Source organism: Astyanax mexicanus, chromosome 9, assembly GCF_023375975.1.
Source record: "Astyanax mexicanus isolate ESR-SI-001 chromosome 9, AstMex3_surface, whole genome shotgun sequence".
NCBI classification, from domain to species: domain Eukaryota; kingdom Metazoa; phylum Chordata; class Actinopteri; order Characiformes; family Acestrorhamphidae; genus Astyanax; species Astyanax mexicanus.
Window position 1 is genome coordinate 36,048,650 of NC_064416.1, and position 19,434 is coordinate 36,068,083.

Sequence of the window (19,434 nt, forward strand, 5' to 3'; positions counted from 1 at the left end):
ATGCGGCTGGTGAGGGAGGTGATTTCACGCTCCACCGCATCGCCGAGGAGGAGAGGAGCGAAACAGCTGCACCAGCACCCACAACAGCCCTGAAGAAGTAATGATCGAGCGGGGATAGGTGCTTTTAGTAATTACCTCCTCTATATACTATATAGGTGCTGTGAAAAAGTATTAGCCCTATACAGATTTATATATTTTTGCTTTTTTATCATACTTACATTTTTTTGATTAACAAATACATTTTAAAATCAGAGAAAGATAACCTAAGTAAATAGAAAATGCATTTTTAAAAGATACTTTTAATTATTAAGGGAAGAAAATATACACACCAACCTGGCCCCTGTGTGAAAAAGTATTTGCCCCCTTAATTTAATAACTTGGTTGTGTCACCCTTGGAAGCAACAACTGCAATCAAGCTTTACTGATAACTGGCAGTGAGTCTTCCACACCTCTGTCAAGGAATTTTGTTCCACTCTTCTTAGCAGAATTGATATAAGTACTAATTGATTATAATTTTGAGCAGGAAACTGCCTGTTTAAAATCCACTCCAAAACCTTGTTTTTTTTTTTTTTAAGCCATTCCGATGTGGACTTGCTGGTGTGCTTCAGGTCATTGTCCTGCTGCAGAACCCAAGTACGCCTGATGTTCTGGTAGGGAGCAGAATTCACCACAAAGAATTTGTTCTTAAGGCACCCAAATGGCTAGCTAAACAAATACACAACATACAGAATACGTGCTATATAGAATTATTATATGTATTTTGTTTATATTGCTGCGTATGATAAAATACAGTTGCAGGAAAAAGCATGTGAACCCTTTGGGATTACTTGGATTTCTGCATGAATTGGTCATTAAATGTGTTCTGATCTTCGTCTAAGTCACAACAATAGACAAACACAGTCTGCATGTGTGCATGGTTTAATTGAACACAACATGTTAACATTTACAGTGGGGGAGGGGCATAAAAGTATGTGAACCCCTAGGCTAATGACTTTTCTAAGAGCTAATTGGAGGCAGGATGTGATGAAATTGGATGTGTTGGTTAAAGCTTCCCTGCCCTATAAAAAGCACACACAAGTTTTGAGGTTGTTGTTCTTAAAAAGCATTGCTTGATGTGAATCACGCCTCACACAAAAGAGTTCTCAGAAGACCTACGTTCAAGAATTGTTGACTTGCATGAAGCTGGAAAGGGTTACAAAAGTATCTCTAAAAGTCTTGAGGTTCATGTGTCCACGGTAAGAAAGTCTATCAAATGGAGAAAATTCAGCACTGTTGCTACTCTCCCTAGTCGTGGTCTGAAGATGACTTCAGGAGCACAACGCAGAATGATCAATGAGGTGAGGAAGAATCCTAGAGTGTCAGCTGAAGACTAACAGAAATCTCTGGCACATGCTCACATTTTTGTAGACAAATCTACGATAAGGAAAACATTAAACAAGAATGGAGTTCATGGGGGGACACCATGGAGGAAGCCACTGCTGTCCAAAAGAAACCCATTGCTGCACGTTTAAAGTTTGTAAAAGAGCACCTGGATGTTCCACAGCAGTACTGGCTAAATATACTGTGGACAGATGAAACCAAAATTGAGTTGTTTGGAAGGAACACACAACACTATGTGTGGAGAAAAAAGACACAGCACACCATCATTAACACTTCATCCCAACTGTGAAATATGATGGAGGGGCATCATGGTTTGGGGCTGCTTTGTTGCCTCAGAGCTTAGACAGGTTCCCGTCATCCACGAAAAAATTCCTAAGTTAACCAAGACATTTTGCAGGAAAACTTAAGACCATCTGTCCTCCAACTGAAGCTCAACAGAGGATGGATGATGCAACAGGACAATGACCCAAAACATAGAAGTAAATCAACAACCTTCAACAGAAGAAAATACTCCCTGACTTGAGAGTCCTGACCTCTACCCAGTTGAGATGCTGTGGCATCATGACCTCAAGAGAGCGATTTACACCAGATATACCAAGAATATTCAGCTGAACTGAAACAGTTTTGTGAAGAGGAATAGTTGCTGCCAAAGGAGGGTCAACCAGTTCTTAAATCCAAAGGTTCACATACTTTTTCCCCCACTCACTGTGAATGTTAACATGTTGTGTTCAATAAAACCATGCAAATATATATATATTTTTGTGTGGTATTAGTTTAAGCAGACTGTGTTTGTCTATTGTTGTGACTTAGATGAAGATCAGAACACATTTAAATGACCAATTTATGCAGAAATCCAAGTAATCCCAAAGGGTTCACATACTTTATCTTGCAACTGTAAATGTGTGAATCTGCAGTAACTCAGCTCCAGAATAAACAGTCCAGAATTTACCCCCCTCCCCCCCACACACACACACCTTGCTCTGAACCCCTTCCCAGAGGGTCACCTTCTTGAATATGAGTGCTATTGCCAGAGCTGAATAATTCACACTGGTAATGGTTACCTGCTCTGGGTCTACAATGTGTATCAGACAGGGTTATGGAGCTGCCGGCTCTGGGTTTGGTGCTGGTTAGTGGGATGGAAAGAGAGGGATCAGACCGAAAACGGAGAGGGAAAGGACATCAGAGCCTGACGTGGGTGAGTTCGCGAGTGGCAGGAAGGAAACCTAAGCAGCGGTCAGGTCAGCGCTTGGCCCGGTTACAGAGGTGAGAACTCGTCGCTCAAGTACGTTCACGGCCGTCGGCTGAGAGGGTCAATTTGCCGGGAAATCCAGCAACGGGTTCAAGTCCTTGGCAAATTGATGGCTATCGGTGGACAGCGAAGATCACACAAGGTGGACAAACAACACAGGCACTTTTGTTTTGGTTCTGTTTAAACTAGACTGGAAATGCGTTGGCATGTTGGCTTCCTGATGTGTGCACAATAAAACATAGTGAACACAGTAAACACAGGAATTTAGTTAGAATAAGTTATTAAGAATATGCCTATGGTTTATTGAAAACATGTTCATGGAAAATCGCTCTTAAAAAAAGATAAAAATTTCACCAGCTCTATTCTTGCCAGTTTAAGTCCCTTTCAAACTGAGCCATTTAAGGGCTCCGTCACTTTTATGCAAATGAGCTATAACTGCCCATGCCATGTTTAAACTGAGAGTTTACCACATGTTAGCATTAGCTTGTGCTAAATCACGCAAAACATGAGCAAGCTAAATCATGTGCAGCCTGTTTTTAATCTAGTGCCACCTGAGGGTCCGAAGATCACCAGCATCCAATACTGACTGTACCTTTCAGCAGAGGGATTTCTCCATATTCTCTGAATCTTTTGATGATTTTGTGGACTGTAGGTTTCCATAACGATACATAGTGTTTATTTTTAATCATATAAGACATTTTTGTTCATTCATGTGTATGTGTGTTTTCACTCAGTTGCAAACAGTGTTTGTGATTTGGTGGAGTGTTAAATGTTATATAATGTTTTTATTACCCTACTTACAACCTATTACAATCTATTAATTCTGCAAACAATTTTGATCTCATAGTAATATGTTGTATGAGGGACATTCCAGGATTTTGGTACATTTCAGGGGTGGTCACTTCTGGAAATTTGATCTTTAATTTGATCATTTTTATTCATATATTTATTAAATACAGGTAAAAGACTATCAAACAGTTTGATTTGTCAAGCTCAGGTATCAAAGCAGTTTTTTAAAATTAGATTATGCAATATATTTGGTAACGTACAGTAACAGGATTGCGAGTAAGAGGGTTGCAAATCTAGGCTAAGTTGTGGTTTACCCCAGGAACAGATGCTAACTGTAAAATGTAGCTATGTATACAAGATCAAGGACAAACATGGTTATATAAGTATATAAAGTAAATTTTGACTCTACTCAATATTAGTCTTACAATATGAGTAACAGGGTTGCGTTCACTGAGTGACACACACAACTTGGACAAACATATTTGGAAAAAATGTTGAAAAATCTTAGAGCATGTACTCTTGGTCTTGCCATGTGGGCAGAAAATGTCCTTGTGATGTCACTTCCTTTGTGCCAGAAGACAAATATTTTAACTCTTTCTCTGCCAGGTAAAATTCCTTATGGTAACAGGGTTGCGCGTATGTTGTGGGACACAACTTAATAAAAACTGTAACATGCAATACAATGTAGACCAAAGAAGTTGTTTTCATAATTAAAGGAGATGCATATCAACAATATACAGGAGGAAGTCATTTATTTAGAGCTTATTTTAATTGTTAAATTTGCCAAAGGAGTTGGTCACCCAATGTGTGGGACAAGAGAAAACGGCCATTTTTTGAGGTGGTCCAAAGGTATTTGGTCTTTTGAATAATATCTAAGGAGCTTGTTTTTCCGCCATATTTTACAGTTTGTCTTATTACACGTACATTGTTCACAAAAAATAGTCATTTAGATATTTTGGATATGTACATTCGAAATTTAAGTGATGGAACAGGAAATGTTCCAAAATCCGGAATGTCCCATAATATACTCTGCAATATTTTACAAGTTTCTGCAACACAAATTTATAAAACTTTTGAATGGAACTTTTGAGCTTTTAAATTTTTGAGTATAGTCACTCACATATCTGTAACTTCAACTCCCCCAATATCAGTAAGAGAAGAGGATACAGGTAACTCCATACGAAGCAGAGTATAGCCTATATAACTCACTTTACATGACAGCAACAAAACCCTACGGCATCCATATCCATGTAAGCCTATCACCTAGCTTTCTGGGGCCATAAGCAGTGACCTGGCTACACTCACACAAATGAAGGCGCTTCCTATGAAAAAAAACAACAAATGCCTCATTTGGTTCCATAAAAAGAGTGTTTGTAAGAACCTTTACATCAAGAGACCATTCCAATATTAACATGGGGCCTCTTTCAGCAATAACTTCACACTTTTTTAAATATATATTTCAAATGTATTTACAGCATACAGCACTTTTCACAAATGATTATGTCACAAAGATGCTTTACAGAGATCCAACCCTCTGGGGGCTGATGAAAATCTCAACCCTTCTTCATAGCCTCAAAGTCCAAGTAACTTCAAGTCAAATTCACTTTTACAATATTCATATGGAAAATATTGAGTAAAATTAAAGATTATAAATGTTTGATACTTTTTATACCAAAAAATCATCTCATCATTTTTCAGCACCACTGACACAATTTGAAAAGCTTTAAATTCCAGTTTTAAGCCTTTTTGTGAGAAAGTGGCATGTACACCCAACCACCAGTAAAGGGCCTGGAGACTGCAGTGGAAGAGCTGCTGAATCTGGGTCAAAAAACTCCAAATCCCAGAATCCCCAGTGGTAATCAGTGCAGACCAGGTTCAGCTGTGAAACACAGCATAAAAACCCCAGCCAAACCTTAGTTCACTGTCGCACCTTTGTAGAGGTGTGACCATTAACAGTGTGTAGAAGAGAAGAAAGATCTTAAAGGAAGCCAAAAAAAGAAAACATCTCAAAAAAGGAGTTCACCAAAGAAAAAGAGAGGCATTAAAAGAAAGCCATGAAGAAAGAAAAGAAAAAATCTAAAAAGATTTCAAAAGAAAGCAAAAGGGTCACAAAAGAAAGAAAAGATATCTTAAAAGAAAGCCACACAAGAGAAAATAAAGATCTCAAAGTCTTTTAATAAGTTTCTTTTACATAAACTCTTTAACTTTAATAAACTAAAAAAGAGACAAAAACAACTCTGCATTTGAGTCTACCCACAATACCATACATTTTTTTTAAATATAATTTTATTTCTAATTTTTCCCATTTTCTCCCCAGTTTACACAGCCAATTACCCAACCCACTCATTAGGACTCCCCCTATCACTAGTGATGCCCCAACACACCAGGAGGGTGAAGACTAGCACATGCCTCCTCCGATACATGTGAAGTCAGCCACTGCTTCTTTTCGAGGTGCTGCTGATGCAGCCATCGCACTCGGAGGAAAGCGCAGCGACTCGTTTCTGATACATCAGCTCACAGACGCCCTGTGCTGTGGACATCACACTAGGAGTGATGTGGGGAGAGAGCGCCATCTACCCGCCCGGAGGGAGCAGGGCAATTTTGCTCCCTCTGAGCGCCGGCAGCTTGAAGGCAAAGCTGCATGAGCGGGGGTTCAAACCTGCGACCTCCCGCTCATAGTGGCAGCGCTTTAGACCGCTGGACCACTGGGTGCCAATACCTTAACATTTTTAGCTTTAAACCTTTAATGCCCACTGATGTATTAGTATTAGTGGTTTGATTTAGCAATGTAAACACAGAGTCACTACCATTAAATTCAGAATGTAGATCATTTGGTTTATAGGGATGGTCACCTTATCAAAAATGCAGGAATGCACCAACATTTACAGTTTTAGAATCATGATTTTTTTTTTATCAAGCTTAATCACAAAACACTTTTGTGATTAATACAATTAATTTTAACTGACACCACTAATATAATTCAATTTTGCCAATCTAACATTGATTATTTTATTTGCATTTAAATATGCATTATTAAAAGCATCAGTCTTAAGAATATCATTGTGATAAATCAGATTTTTAATCACCCGTTGTTAAAGTGCACATAATAGATAATACTGACGTTTCCATCCAACTGCAGGCAGGGGGTGTTCTGATCTGCTGACACGAGCACTGAATTAACAGGCCTGGGGCTTCAGACTTTATGGTCATTAATCAAACAGGGTTTGAGGGGAAATATAATATCTGCAATAGAGCAAAAAGAGATAGAGAATCCTCCCTGCAATCCTCAAACACATTCCATTCCTCTGGGTGACGTTTCCAACCTCTGTGGGCTGAAATCCCGGCTCATGTTTTGCTGTGTTTATTTGTTTTTCTCAGCCTGGCACAGAGATAAGAGCGGAATGAGAGCGAGGGACTGATACACTCGCCAACACGACCAGTTTACTCCAACACAACTCACTACACACAGGGTCAGAGCTAAAACATGGATGGCCGGGGGTTCCCTGGAGATGGAATTAGGAAGAACAAACTCTTAAAAATGCTGCAAATTATTTTGTAAATCATTTTTGGTGTAGGGGTGGGATAACATAGAAATATCATAATAAATGTATAGATACAGCTCTGGAAAAAAATAAGAGACCACTTAAAAATAATGAGTTTCTTTGATTTTACCAAATTAAAAAACCTCTGGAATACAATCAAGAGGAAGATGGATGATCACAAACCAAGCTAAACTGCTTAAAATTTTTGCACCAGGAGTAAAGGCGTAAAGTTCCAAAAGAATTGTGTAAGACTGGTGGAGGAGAACACGCCAAGATGCATGAAACCTGTGTCTTAAAACTTTATAAATATGAACTCTGCCCCATAAACTCTAAAACTTTTAAGTTATGAGCCCGAGCCTGATTTAAACCCAATATCTTTTAGTAAGGAGAGCATTAAAACTGAGCTTTTAAAGAACATTTTCGGGGCTGTTTAATTTAGCGAAATCTGATCAGAATTATGTTCATTTCCATTGCAACACTGAAGAAGCACAGACCTATTATTTAAAAAAAAATGTTTGTTAAGAACAGCTACACACAACGCTGCAAGTCAATGCGTAATGCAGACAAGTGGAGGAGCTCACGTGTGATTATAACATTGTATCTTGTGTAACTTTTATTTAAAACACAGTTTGATTGGTTGCTTAGCTATATTGTGATTATCGAACCAAAACTTCATATAAAATAAATATATCATTAAAAACAACGCCTCGCGTCACAGACTACTTTCTTGAGCTCGACCCAACCTGGCCCAAGAAAAGTAGTGGAAAATCTCGACCCGAGTTTGGGCGGGGCCTCAGGTCAGGTCTGGTTCAGGCAGAGAATCTAAGCTGTACCACAAACTAATGGAAATTTGAGTGGAAGGAAAAAATGTGATAGAAAAAGATGCACAAGCAACAGAGAGAATTTTGGAGAGAGTCACAAGAAGTGGACTGTCAGTGCATCAAGAGCCAACGCACACAGACATATCCAGAACTGTTGCTCTGAACTGGGCTGTTGTTCAGTGCTCTAAAGTCCTGTTTTTAGAGGAAATTACAACAAAAGGACAGGAAAGTAAATGAAAAAAAAAATGGCTATATGGGCTCATTTGTTTCACTTGATTTTTATTTACTTTCCTATCCTTCTGTTGAGTTTATCAGCAAGGATTACATTACAGCTTTAACAGTTCACTACTCTTACTCTTTACTATGTTTTTGTCTTTTTTTATAGTTAACCCTGATTTTATGGTGTAACTGTCTCTACTGTCCATACTATACTATACATAGGTTTTATTCTAGATTTTTTTAGCATTGTTGTCAGGATTTGGTTGCATTTTGAGGTCAAACCCTTAATAGAGATCAGGATGGGGGAGGGTGGAGGATGCTCCATTGTTCCAGAGAACACAGTTCCACTACTCCACAGCTCAATAAATGAACTTGTGTGTTTATACCGCGTGTGTCTATGTGTGAGTGAGCATTCGCTTGTGTTTAAGTGTGTTATAGCCTTTCTCTTTCTAGTAATTGCACTCCTGCCAGACAGACAATCAGACAGATCATATCATCCTCCTTCGTGTCACATTTACATATCCAGCCGCACTGCCCGACACGCACCGCTCACCAAGACGCCAGGCTAGGAGTCCACTGCACTGTCTTTAGACTTGATAATAAAACACAGTGGATCAACACCAGCAGATGACATGTCTCTCCAAACCATCACTGACCATCAGTAAATTTTACATTTCATTTGGAAATTAAGGCAGCAGAGTCTGGAGGAAGAGTGAAGAGACACACAGTCCAAACTGCTTGAGGTCTAGTGTGAAGTTTCCACAATCAGTGATGGTTTGGAGAGACATGTCATCCAGTATGTGCAAAAAATCTATATGAAATATAAGAGTTTATAAGGTCATCAAAAACATTTTAAGGCCATCAAAAACACGATGGAACTGGCTCTCATCAGTACCAGCCCAGAAAAGGACGAGCAAAAGTTTTTTATGCTGATAATTCATATTTTGAATATCCAACATATTCAAGCAAGCATCTAAACCTATAATGTGGTGTGAAAATGAGCTGTGATTACCACTAACAGAGGGAAGAGGATACAGCCTTCGCCTCCAGTGTAAAACAAAAGGAATAGTCAAGAAAGACAGAAATATCAGAGGGAGGCTTGGTGCCAAGTAACAAGAATCCAAGGACTTATGTGTTTTGTGCGACAGCCCACTCACCCCCCCCCACCCAACAAACAAACATCCTTTTGAGCTTTCCATACAGCAGCTGTGAGCAGTCATGCAGTTGTGCAAACTGCCCTGATTCCAAAGACTTGGCACGTCCTTCAAATCCCATAAAGCTCCTATGATGGACTGGCAGAAGGCTGTCTAAAGCTGCAGAGCCGGAGCTTTGTCCAAAGCATTAAAAAATTATATTCAGCACGAGCGTTCACTCCAATGAGTCATATTAACCAGAAACTCAGCTTTACTGCTGTGCTGCAACAACCTTGGCAACCACAGTGGCTTAGTGGTTAGCACGTTCACCTCCCAGCACTGGGGTCTTGGGTTCAAGTCCCTATCTGAGTGGAGTTTCCATGTTCTTCACGTGTATGGATGTGTTTCCTCTGGAGACTCCTTTCGGTTTCCTCCCACAGTCCACAAACATGGACATCAGGTAAATTGGATTCTTCAAAATGCCCAGAAAAATATTATACTATATAATACATAATAATGTTTAATAATAATTGATCTGTTTAAGTTTGTGTGTGTATAAAATGTTTGTATGACTGTGCCCAGGTTCTAATTGCTATCAGAAAGCCTGTGATTGTTTTAAATTAGTTTTTTTAATAAGTTTATATTTTATGTTATTTATTTTTTTTATTCATTTTAATTATTTTTATTATTTGATTAATAATTTTTTTTCCCATGATTCCCATGTTCTTAGTTTATTCATATAAATTTTATAATTTCTTATCATTCCTAACCTTTTTATTTTATATTCACTACTATTATTTTTTTCTTCTATTATTTTTTATGCCCAAAACACACCCATGAATAATTAAGGGAATTAAAACGCCCTTTGCGCCGCTGGAGCTGCGCAAGGCGTATTTTTCGCGCCCTCAAGATACCAAAGACACAGGACACGCCCCTAAATCTAGCTGCGCAAAAAACAATTAACTAGTGCGCTATAGATCATTAAAATAGGGCCCTGTGAATGCTATTAGGAAAAACCCTAAAACAACTATTAATGATATTACCAACAACCTCCAGAGGGCGGGAGAGAGGTACCACAATCTACTGTTCTAGATTTAATGAACAAGAGTACAAAGGCTTCACCAAAGGATGAAAATATGTCACCTCAATTGCTCTGCATTGATGCAAAGTAAACATTTTGTGTTAAATGTTCAAATTCAAAGAAAGATGAAATCAAACTAATCGGGGGATCCTTAATCATGCAGCAAGATAATGACGCAAAACAGTCTGCCTGGAAAAGCATCACAGAAGAAGAATACAGACGGTTAGTGATGTCAGTGGGTCACAGACTTGATGCAGTTACTGCTAGCGAAGGATTTGCAACTCAATATTGAGTCTTATTCACTTTAATATACTTATCTTAAATAGCTGTAAATAAAAGCTGAAATGTTGATCTTTTGTTCTTTTATTGTATCAAACCTAAATGTTTTCAGTCTACAGCAGAAAGAAAGGGATATGCCTCAATGTTTCAACACTTTTTGAGGGCATTGTGTATTGCCATTTTTAAGTTTCCTCCAGAAATTGGTTTAAAAACCTTATTTATATACTATATAATAAGAAGGTGCGGTTACACTTGATGTAAAGTAGTTCTTAGCCAGTCAGCTAACATTAGTATAGTTAGACATGCTGGACTCGGAGGTTAACCTGGGCCGTACTATTTTCAGTTTATCTGAACTCTAAACAGAGTGAACATAGCTGAGCTCCGTTACCGTAATCTGACAGAAATATAAATGGTTTATTAATAATACTGATGTCACAGTGTTAATTATTAATGTCAAAAATTAAAAAACATTCAGAGGCTCTGGCTTTTATCCAGAGTAGTTACCGAATATGACTAAGGGTGCTTTCACACCTGCCTTGTTTGGTGCGGACTTTCTGACTTTTCAGTTTGGTCCGAACCAAAGTAGCAGGTGTGAAAGGGGCCGCGAACCACGGTCCGGACCAAAGGACCAAATTTTGGTCCGACCAAGAGAGGTGGTCTCGGTCCGGATTTTCTGAACCATGGTCCGGTTCGCCTGCAGTGTGAAAGCACTTTTCTGGACCAATTGCAGGAAGCTGAGCAGGCGTTCCTTAACAACGGCAGCAGAAGAAGAAAAATAACCAACTACTACTGACTGCAGCCTGCGGAAAGGCGGAGTTAAATGTCCAGCGCATCCAGTCCCACCCACTTTGTCCACGTCAGTCTCGCAAGCTTGTAGTGTATACACAGTATTTAAGCCGGACGACGCGGCGCATTATATTTAAAGTCCTCTAACTGCCCTGTACATTGTTTACTTCTGTTCAGAGGCGGAACTAAGACATGCCGTTTACAAAGTGGGCGGAGCTGGACGCACTGGACGTCCAACTCCGCCTCCCTGCAGGCTGCAGTCAGTACCCTCTCAAAATAACCGGAAAAGCAGGAAAAATGAGCCGTGGATACAGCTGCTTCAGGACGAGCACTGTGCCTAAAGTTGTTGCTGCTGCTGGTTTAAAAACACAATAGCAGCAGCACTACTATGGAGACGAAATTAATCTGTTCATTCATATTATTCTGATCCTGGAAAGGCTTCCTGCCAATTGAACCACCCGCTGAATTATTAACACGCCAACGTCAGACGCATGTCCTTCTAAAACCAATCAGCATCAAGTTAAGGAAAACACATCAATACGTAAGTGTTACATGTGAAACATATTCTGTGTAGCTGTTTTCTTGTGTTGTGTTTTTTTTCTCTTTTCCCTGGTCTTCCTCTGCTTCTTTGCCTATCTCTTTCTAATAGGTGGATTGCAGTGCCATTCCAACTCGACCCTCATTGACCTCTGCTGTTCTGCCAATCAGAGAGCTCTGTTGGTCCAAATGGGGGTGGGACCACCTGTTTATAAGCTGTTCCAGGAAGTTGGCCGCTCTCTCTCATTTTTTTTGACTAATTTGTGGTGCTGGGTGCTGTCCCCCTGTGTTCTCAATTTGTTTTGCCTACTTCTAGGCTAGATTGTTAAAATGGGATGCTTTAACCCATTTGTTCTGTTTTCTCCCCTCTTCTAGGAAGGGAGAACAGGTTAGATGTGCGCGCACCTACATTGTGCACACGTAGTTACCTGATTGTCTAAACACACCAGGTTAGAGGGCGGGTACCACCCCCTGTAGTTATATTAGCCTAGCCTAGAGTAGTAGTTAGTACATTTTTTTTTTCTTTCATCTTTAGTTAGTTTAGATTTTCTTAGTAAAGCTTAGTGTAGAATGTTTTATTATTTTCTTTTCTTTGGTACTGTCCATGTTCTCCTCTTCCCCCCCCACCCCCCCCCCCCCCGTCAACCCCCTTTTATATTACCATGTTTGGCTTTTGTAGTTTGATCCTGTGATTAAAGTACAAGTAAGAGTCTATGCTGTCCCTCTCTGGGTTGTTTGTCATGCACACCTCACAATTGTTACAGTACCCACACTTTTAATTCCCCTAGAGTATGTTTTCCAACAGTGGGATTGTAACATAAGTGATGATTAGAGGATGTAGGAGTATCACACAAAGGTCTTTGGCGCGCTCCCTAAACTGCAGTGTGAAAACAAAAATAAGCGGACCAAATATATACAATGTAGCAACACATGAACTTTGGTTCGGACCACGGTCCGGACTTTCAGGTGTGAAAGCACCCTTAGTGATTAATGTGTTTAATGAGTGATTATTGATTTGTTTTTGGTATCAATGAAAGGCAGACAGACAGTCAGTGTGTAAAACATTCTTAAATAAAATGATAATTGAGCCTTAAAAAATAGTCCTTAAATGTTGAATGTTCTGCATCTATAAATGAACAACACACACGATAAACACGACTGATAGGGTTCTTTGTGCAGAAAGCTTGTGTCAAAAGTCATGGGACAGTGTTATTAACCACACACTGCTTGTATTTGCAATAAACTGAAAGCAGAGTCGATTTAAAATGCAGACATAGCTGTCCTTTTGTGTTGGAATTAAAAGGCTAATCGCTTTACAAGCTGTTTCAGCATCATTTAATTCTCTCATTATTGCAGTGAGAGCTTGTATAAGAGGCTAGGGCACAGCAAACACTGCGTAAGAGTGACTGATATTTCCCTCTGAGATTCACACAATACACTAACCTAACTACCGAGAAGGACAGTAATCATAAGAAGTGTCAGAAAGTAATCTCATACTAATTTTGTGCGACAGGTGGGGGAATCAGTGTTGAATTAACGGATAGGGGGAGGATAAGGGAAAAAGTAGTTGTTTTTAAAGAGCCACTAAATGATGAACCATATTTTTTCCATAAATAGCTGAAATGTGTTTATGTGAAGTAATAAAATATACCAGTCCTGCTTTAAGATTTTTAGATCGTTCAATCAATAATACCTGCCAACCCCCCCCCCCCCCCCCCCCTTGCTGACGTCCAACCATCTGCATCTCACTGCTATCACAGGTACACTGCTGCTGCGGCTGCTGCAGCTGAGCCAATCAGCTCTCCCTCCTGCCCCGCTTCTAAACCCATACATCACGCAGTGCCCCGCCCAGACTATCCATTTTACTTTTTTTGCCTTTTTCAAATTTGAGCTGAGGGGACTTAGTGCCCTTTTAAATAAAACATATTGCTTACTATTCTAAAGTGTCCTCGTAGCTTTATTTATGACCAAATGTAGCAACAAAATTAAATATGTTTATTGGCCATTGACCCCAGCTGAAATCTGATTGGCCCTCTGAAGTGCCCCGTCCTGTCACTCATCTGTCCTTAGCCCAAGAGCGATGATCAGACTGTCCATTGTGATTAAAGTTTACGTGGGAGAGTTGTTCTGATGTTTTGAAGTGACTGTATTTGTGAAAATGTAAAAAGGGTTAAAAAATGAATAAAATGCTGGATTTTCTCACATGCTGTGTGTGTTTATGAGTATGTTGTCTGTGCATAATAGAAATGCATATTAAAAAAATTGGTAAGGAGATTTTTAAGAGTTAATCTAAAAATATAAAATCTCCAATCAAAATTTGAAGAAGTGATGGACATGACAAGTAGATGCACCAGTCATTTCCTATAAGAGTGCACCTGGCTTTTAAAGAGAATGGCCAGTGACACACTGATTGCTTCATTTCAGGTTACACCCAAAACACACCAATGATAGTTTTGTGAGAATTAATGCATGCCTTTTGTTGTTTTCAGGTGCATAAAGATTACTTTTCCCATCGTTACGATAGCAAAGACGCACAGACTCGCCCTAAATCGAGCTGTGATTAAGCTGTCTGCTAGCATGGTAAAAGTGTTGAGTCAATAATAAATCATTTAAAATTGTAGATTTGTAATTGCTCTTTCTTTGAAAAGGAAGATATAGTAATGTTTAAAAAAAAAACATTATTTCGCCCCAAATGGGCAAATGTTTAAAATTGGTCACTATCAGTTTTAGCCATAAATGCTAATTTTAGTGCATCCCTAGTAAAAATATGAAGCTCCTAGGTGATGCAACTGTCTAAGCATTGGCTCCATCCCCAAGAGATTGAGAGTTTGATGCAACAACCATTTGTGTATGACGTTGAATAGGTTATTATGATCCCCACTCTTTGGTACGTTGGACTGCCTACGAAGAATCTTGTTATCAGAGTTGTCGGTTAGCGCTCAGCTGTCTAATAGCACTGTGTTAGCGAGGATGCTATTCATCAGCTGACAACAGGAAAGTCTGGAAGATCTCAAAACCTAAACATATCTATCCTAAGGGGCTGTGGGATCACTGCCATACATGAAGACCTTTCAGCTCGTTAGCTCAGCTGCCATTGTAACCACAGCCACTTACACAAGCTCTCATGGGCTTCCAGTCTCAGCACATAGTGACACCACATCATGATGGTCCAGTAAACCGAGCTATTAATAGAGATTCATCCATCTGTAGACCAGGAGAGATAGAGCGGCTCTTGTCCACAGCAAGACATGTTTCTGGACATGCTGTGACTTTTAGCAGATGGGTCATTTTGGAAGACCTTTGAAGATGCACCCAAATGTTCAGTTCAGTTCTATTAAACATATCCAAAACATCCAAAACAGTACTTATAGATAGTTAATGTGTCTCAATCTACAGAATTAACACTTTGTGTTCAGAGCTTAATTACTCAAGAGTCCCTTCACTCATCAACATAATCCATATATGGTTAGAAAGGGCAGAATGTACTCTTTCTAAAAACAAAAAAAAGTAAAATCCCCTTTAAAATTCCTTGTTTTATTCTTCCATTATAACTCTATTTATTTGCTCAAAACACATAATCAGAAGTATTTACATTCACCCTCAGGTCTCTGAGTAAATCACATGACGTCATCATTGCCACTGATTCCTTAAAGCAGGGGTCACTAATAAGCGAACCGCGGTCCGGGTCCGGACCCAGAAGTTGTCCAATCCAGACCCAAACCGATAAACTACTGAGAAGGATTTAATTCTGACCATGTTCATTTAAAACGGTGGAACGTTTATTGTCTTTATGGTTTACATGCTTTACAGCGCAGTAAACTCACAGACCAATCACGTGTGCTTTAAGATCACCAAACGCTCTCCTCAGCCAATCAGATCTGTGCAGATGCGAGAGCGCGGAGCCACACAGGCGAAGGTGAGAAGTGGGAGAATAAAGCGCCAGAAAATAACTTTAAAATACTACAGTTATAAAACATTAACAGTAATGTAACTGAGTGGTGTTACTTGGAGGAATTAAAGAGAAACAACCGAGATAAGAGTCCAAAATATTCCACTTTACTTCACCTAATCAGAAATCCTCAGCAAGAAAAAAAAACCCTCGCTCGCAGCAGCACTCTCTCTGCTCCCAAAACAACCCTACCTCAAAACTAAGGCAACCCCCAGGGGACAAAAAGCATTGGCAACTTCCCCAATCAGTTTTACCCACAACATATATAAGTCTGATACAGTAATAATATTAAATAAAATAAACTGCTGTTTTTTGTTTTGTTTTAAGTTCAGCAAACATTTCTCCATATATTGTACGATTTATCATTCATGTAATTATTATCATGACAGGCAGGCCTAAATCTAATATAAATAAAGTTAAATAGAATAAATATAGCCTTTTGAAACAAAGTGAACATACAGATTCACATTATTAGACTCGATATGTTAAATTATTGAGGGTGTTTCTATTTATTTTATGATAGGTTGATAATATCATTATTGTGACAGGCCTATTTAAAACAATAAATATTGTTGAAATATACTAGTATGTGTAATTTGTTTTGTCTTTCAGTTGTTGATAAAACACTGACAGAACTACTATCGACGTCTTCAGTAAACAGAATAAAACACTGAATTATAACACAAATTAACATTGGCGACGGTCCGGACCTAAGCCTGATGAAACTGGACCAAACTGAATTCTAATTAAATACCCCTTCCCCACAACAAAAAAAATACGTACATATAATATTTGCTTTTTCGCAACCAATATCATTTACTTCTAGTGCTTCCTACATATTTATGTGATATTTCAAACCAAATAATATCAATAAATTACTCAAAAATGTCCACAGAAAAAGTGTGAAACTACCTGCACTCAAACTAAACCTAGGTATGCTTGCACATTTTTACTAAGTATTTAAGTAGTTATTTTGCACTAAACATTTTTATTCATATAGTTTTATTGTGTGTCCTTAATAAAAGTGTTTTTCTCATCATTTTGGGGAATAACTCTTTATTATAATATTTGTTGTTCTTATAAGCAGCTGAAAATAAATATCTATTATAGTAAATCAGTTTTGTTATTAGTTGGAATATTATTGGCCATATTGGTCCTGATCAAAATACTGAAAGGCACAGGCTGCTCTGAGTGTCAGGTTTTTAATAATCTACATGTAACAATACAGAAGATGAGAAGACGGCAGAGATCCTTAATTACACAAGTCTGTGAGTACAAATATCCTAAAATAATCTCTGTAAATATCAGATTGCCTCATTCACATGTAACCAAGCAACAACCAGAAGCTGTCAAAAAGAAGCAAGCAATTTTAAAATTACAGCAGCTGAACAAAAGAACGTTAGATAGAGATAAAAAAAAAGGGAGAGTGAGAGAGATGTGAGTGGATGTGAGTTATTCGCGCCTGACACTCTGGCTGAAACTCCACCCTCTTTGACTAGGTCTGCCTAACAGCAGAGTGATCTATAATCTGATTGGCTCAACAAGAGTACATTATAATATGCAGCCGATGGATTGGCAAGCGTGAGAAATACCATGTGTGGCGTGTGAGCGTGTGAACTCTCAAAGCGTGAGACTTGAGAACACTGTATTAACACAGTAATGCACTATGTGAGATGTGCGCAGTAGCAGTGGAGCCTTAGCTACCCTACCTGTAGAGCATCTTCAGTCTTCTCCATCCATCAGAACCTACTGCCTCCATCCTCTGAACCCCCACAGTAACAGACACTCCTGAGAAAAATGATGAAATTTACAGTACTATACAAAAAGGACAAACACTTTTTGGGTGATTCTCATGAAGCTGCAGGGAACATGTCCAGGACAATTTTTTTATAATCAATACTTAATTCATAAAAACTCTGATATTGTGTGTAAAGCAAATAGGGAGTACTGTATGGATCAATTGTTTTCATCATCATATAAAATGATTTTTATATAAATTAAATAAAAAATATATGAAAATTACAGTTTATTACCGTTATGTGTCCGTAACCCTTCTTTCTAATTTTAGGTTAAACCATATAAAAATTACTAAGCATATAAAATAAATAAAATAGAGTAAAGTCATTTAAAATATCTATATTTATACATAATATAAATATTTTTTGTGTTAAACAAAAAAATGTACTTGATTTTAAACAAAATATCTGTGTCCGAACAAATTTTTTCTCATTACCGTTTCATGATTTCACCCCCCTATAAACATTACACTGTGCCTTTAAATTGATCAGCTATCCCATGATGCATCACTTCAGAGACAAGCTTCAAAATGGAGATAAGGTCAGTTGGTCACTCATCTCTCCCTTTGAGAAATCTGTGTTAATATTGATAAAACTGTCCTCAGTTACACTGTCTATTATCATTACTGTTATGGATTAATACTCATTACATTAAAAAATATAAAAAATAAATTATTTCATGAATATTATCACAATATAAGGCTTTGACATCTGGCAAAGTTATAGGTTGTTAGCATATTAGCATTTTAAGTTATTTGTGAAATTAGCCTAGAGCATCTCATTACCGTTACGCAATATTCTCATTATCATTCATTGTGAGGGCCATAATGGTAATGAAAACCATTGAGCTGTTAATGAGATTCTTATGTAAGACTGCTAAAAGAGTCATTTAACAGAGTTTATTTGATCATTTATGGTAATTCATTATATATATATATATATAATCAAAAGAGTAAATATATATATATATATATATATATATATATATATATATATATATATATATATATATTTACTCTTTTGATTAGTCTAATGGTTATTATCATTTTTTGAAGACTGACAGAGTTTGAACGCAAGAAGGCAGCAGCCAAGGCTAGAGTTTCTTGAAATTTGCTTGTTTTTCTGGTTCCATGTTTTGTTACACAATTGCCTTAACTAAGTTTCATTACCGTTACATTTATTCTCATTACCGTTTTATTGTGTTCTCATTACCATTATGGATCTAAAATTTATTTTTTTTTCTAAATGTTTCACATCTTATCATAACTTTTGTTCATTTTACTATAGTATATCCCTCACCTGTTGTCCACATGAGTTTTTGATCAAACATATTCTAAAATTATTTCCATTAATTAAAAAATTAAAATATATTTTACAAATGTTGTATCGGTAATGAGAGTTTCTTAACTATAAATAAGTAAAAAAACAAGATCAAAGTATTTTGTCAAGGACTGTGTTGTTAAGTTGATGGAATATGTTGTGGAAATATGAAATTAATCATCAAAAAAATGTTTTGAACCATGGATCTAGCTTCGTCATTTTCTGTAACGGTAATGAGAATTATTCTGGATCATATAAGCTTCAAATGATAATAAAATTCTATTTAAAAAAATATATAAAAAATAATCAATATAGTAAAATACACATTCTATTTTAGCTTCTCAACTTGAAAAAATGCTGCAATGAGGTGAAACACTTTTTTATGTTAATGTGAAGGTCTTCATGAGAATCACCCTTTTACTGTTTACTATAAAATTCAGTATGTGTCCCTTAATTGTTTTCATGTTTTTAATATTAATCTACATTGAAAAATACAGAAAAACACTGAATGAGAAAGAGTATTCAAATTTTTAACACCTACTGTAAACACATA

The 19,434-nt window shown here is 37.7% G+C and overlaps 1 protein-coding gene and 1 long non-coding RNA gene across 2 annotated transcripts in view; both read right to left on the bottom strand.

Annotated features, from left to right (window-relative positions):
* Window positions 1-19,434, bottom strand: part of LOC125804584 (uncharacterized) — a 432,046-nt gene that overhangs the window by 231,076 nt on the left and 181,536 nt on the right. The gene's annotated exons all lie outside the window — the stretch shown is intronic.
* kcnab1a (potassium voltage-gated channel subfamily A regulatory beta subunit 1a) overlaps window positions 1-19,434 on the bottom strand; it is a 253,238-nt gene that overhangs the window by 231,076 nt on the left and 2,728 nt on the right. The window contains exon 2 of the mRNA XM_049483592.1: window positions 17,475-17,553. Within this exon, the coding sequence (XP_049339549.1) occupies window positions 17,475-17,553 (79 nt within the window). The remainder of the gene's footprint in view (window positions 1-17,474; window positions 17,554-19,434) is intronic.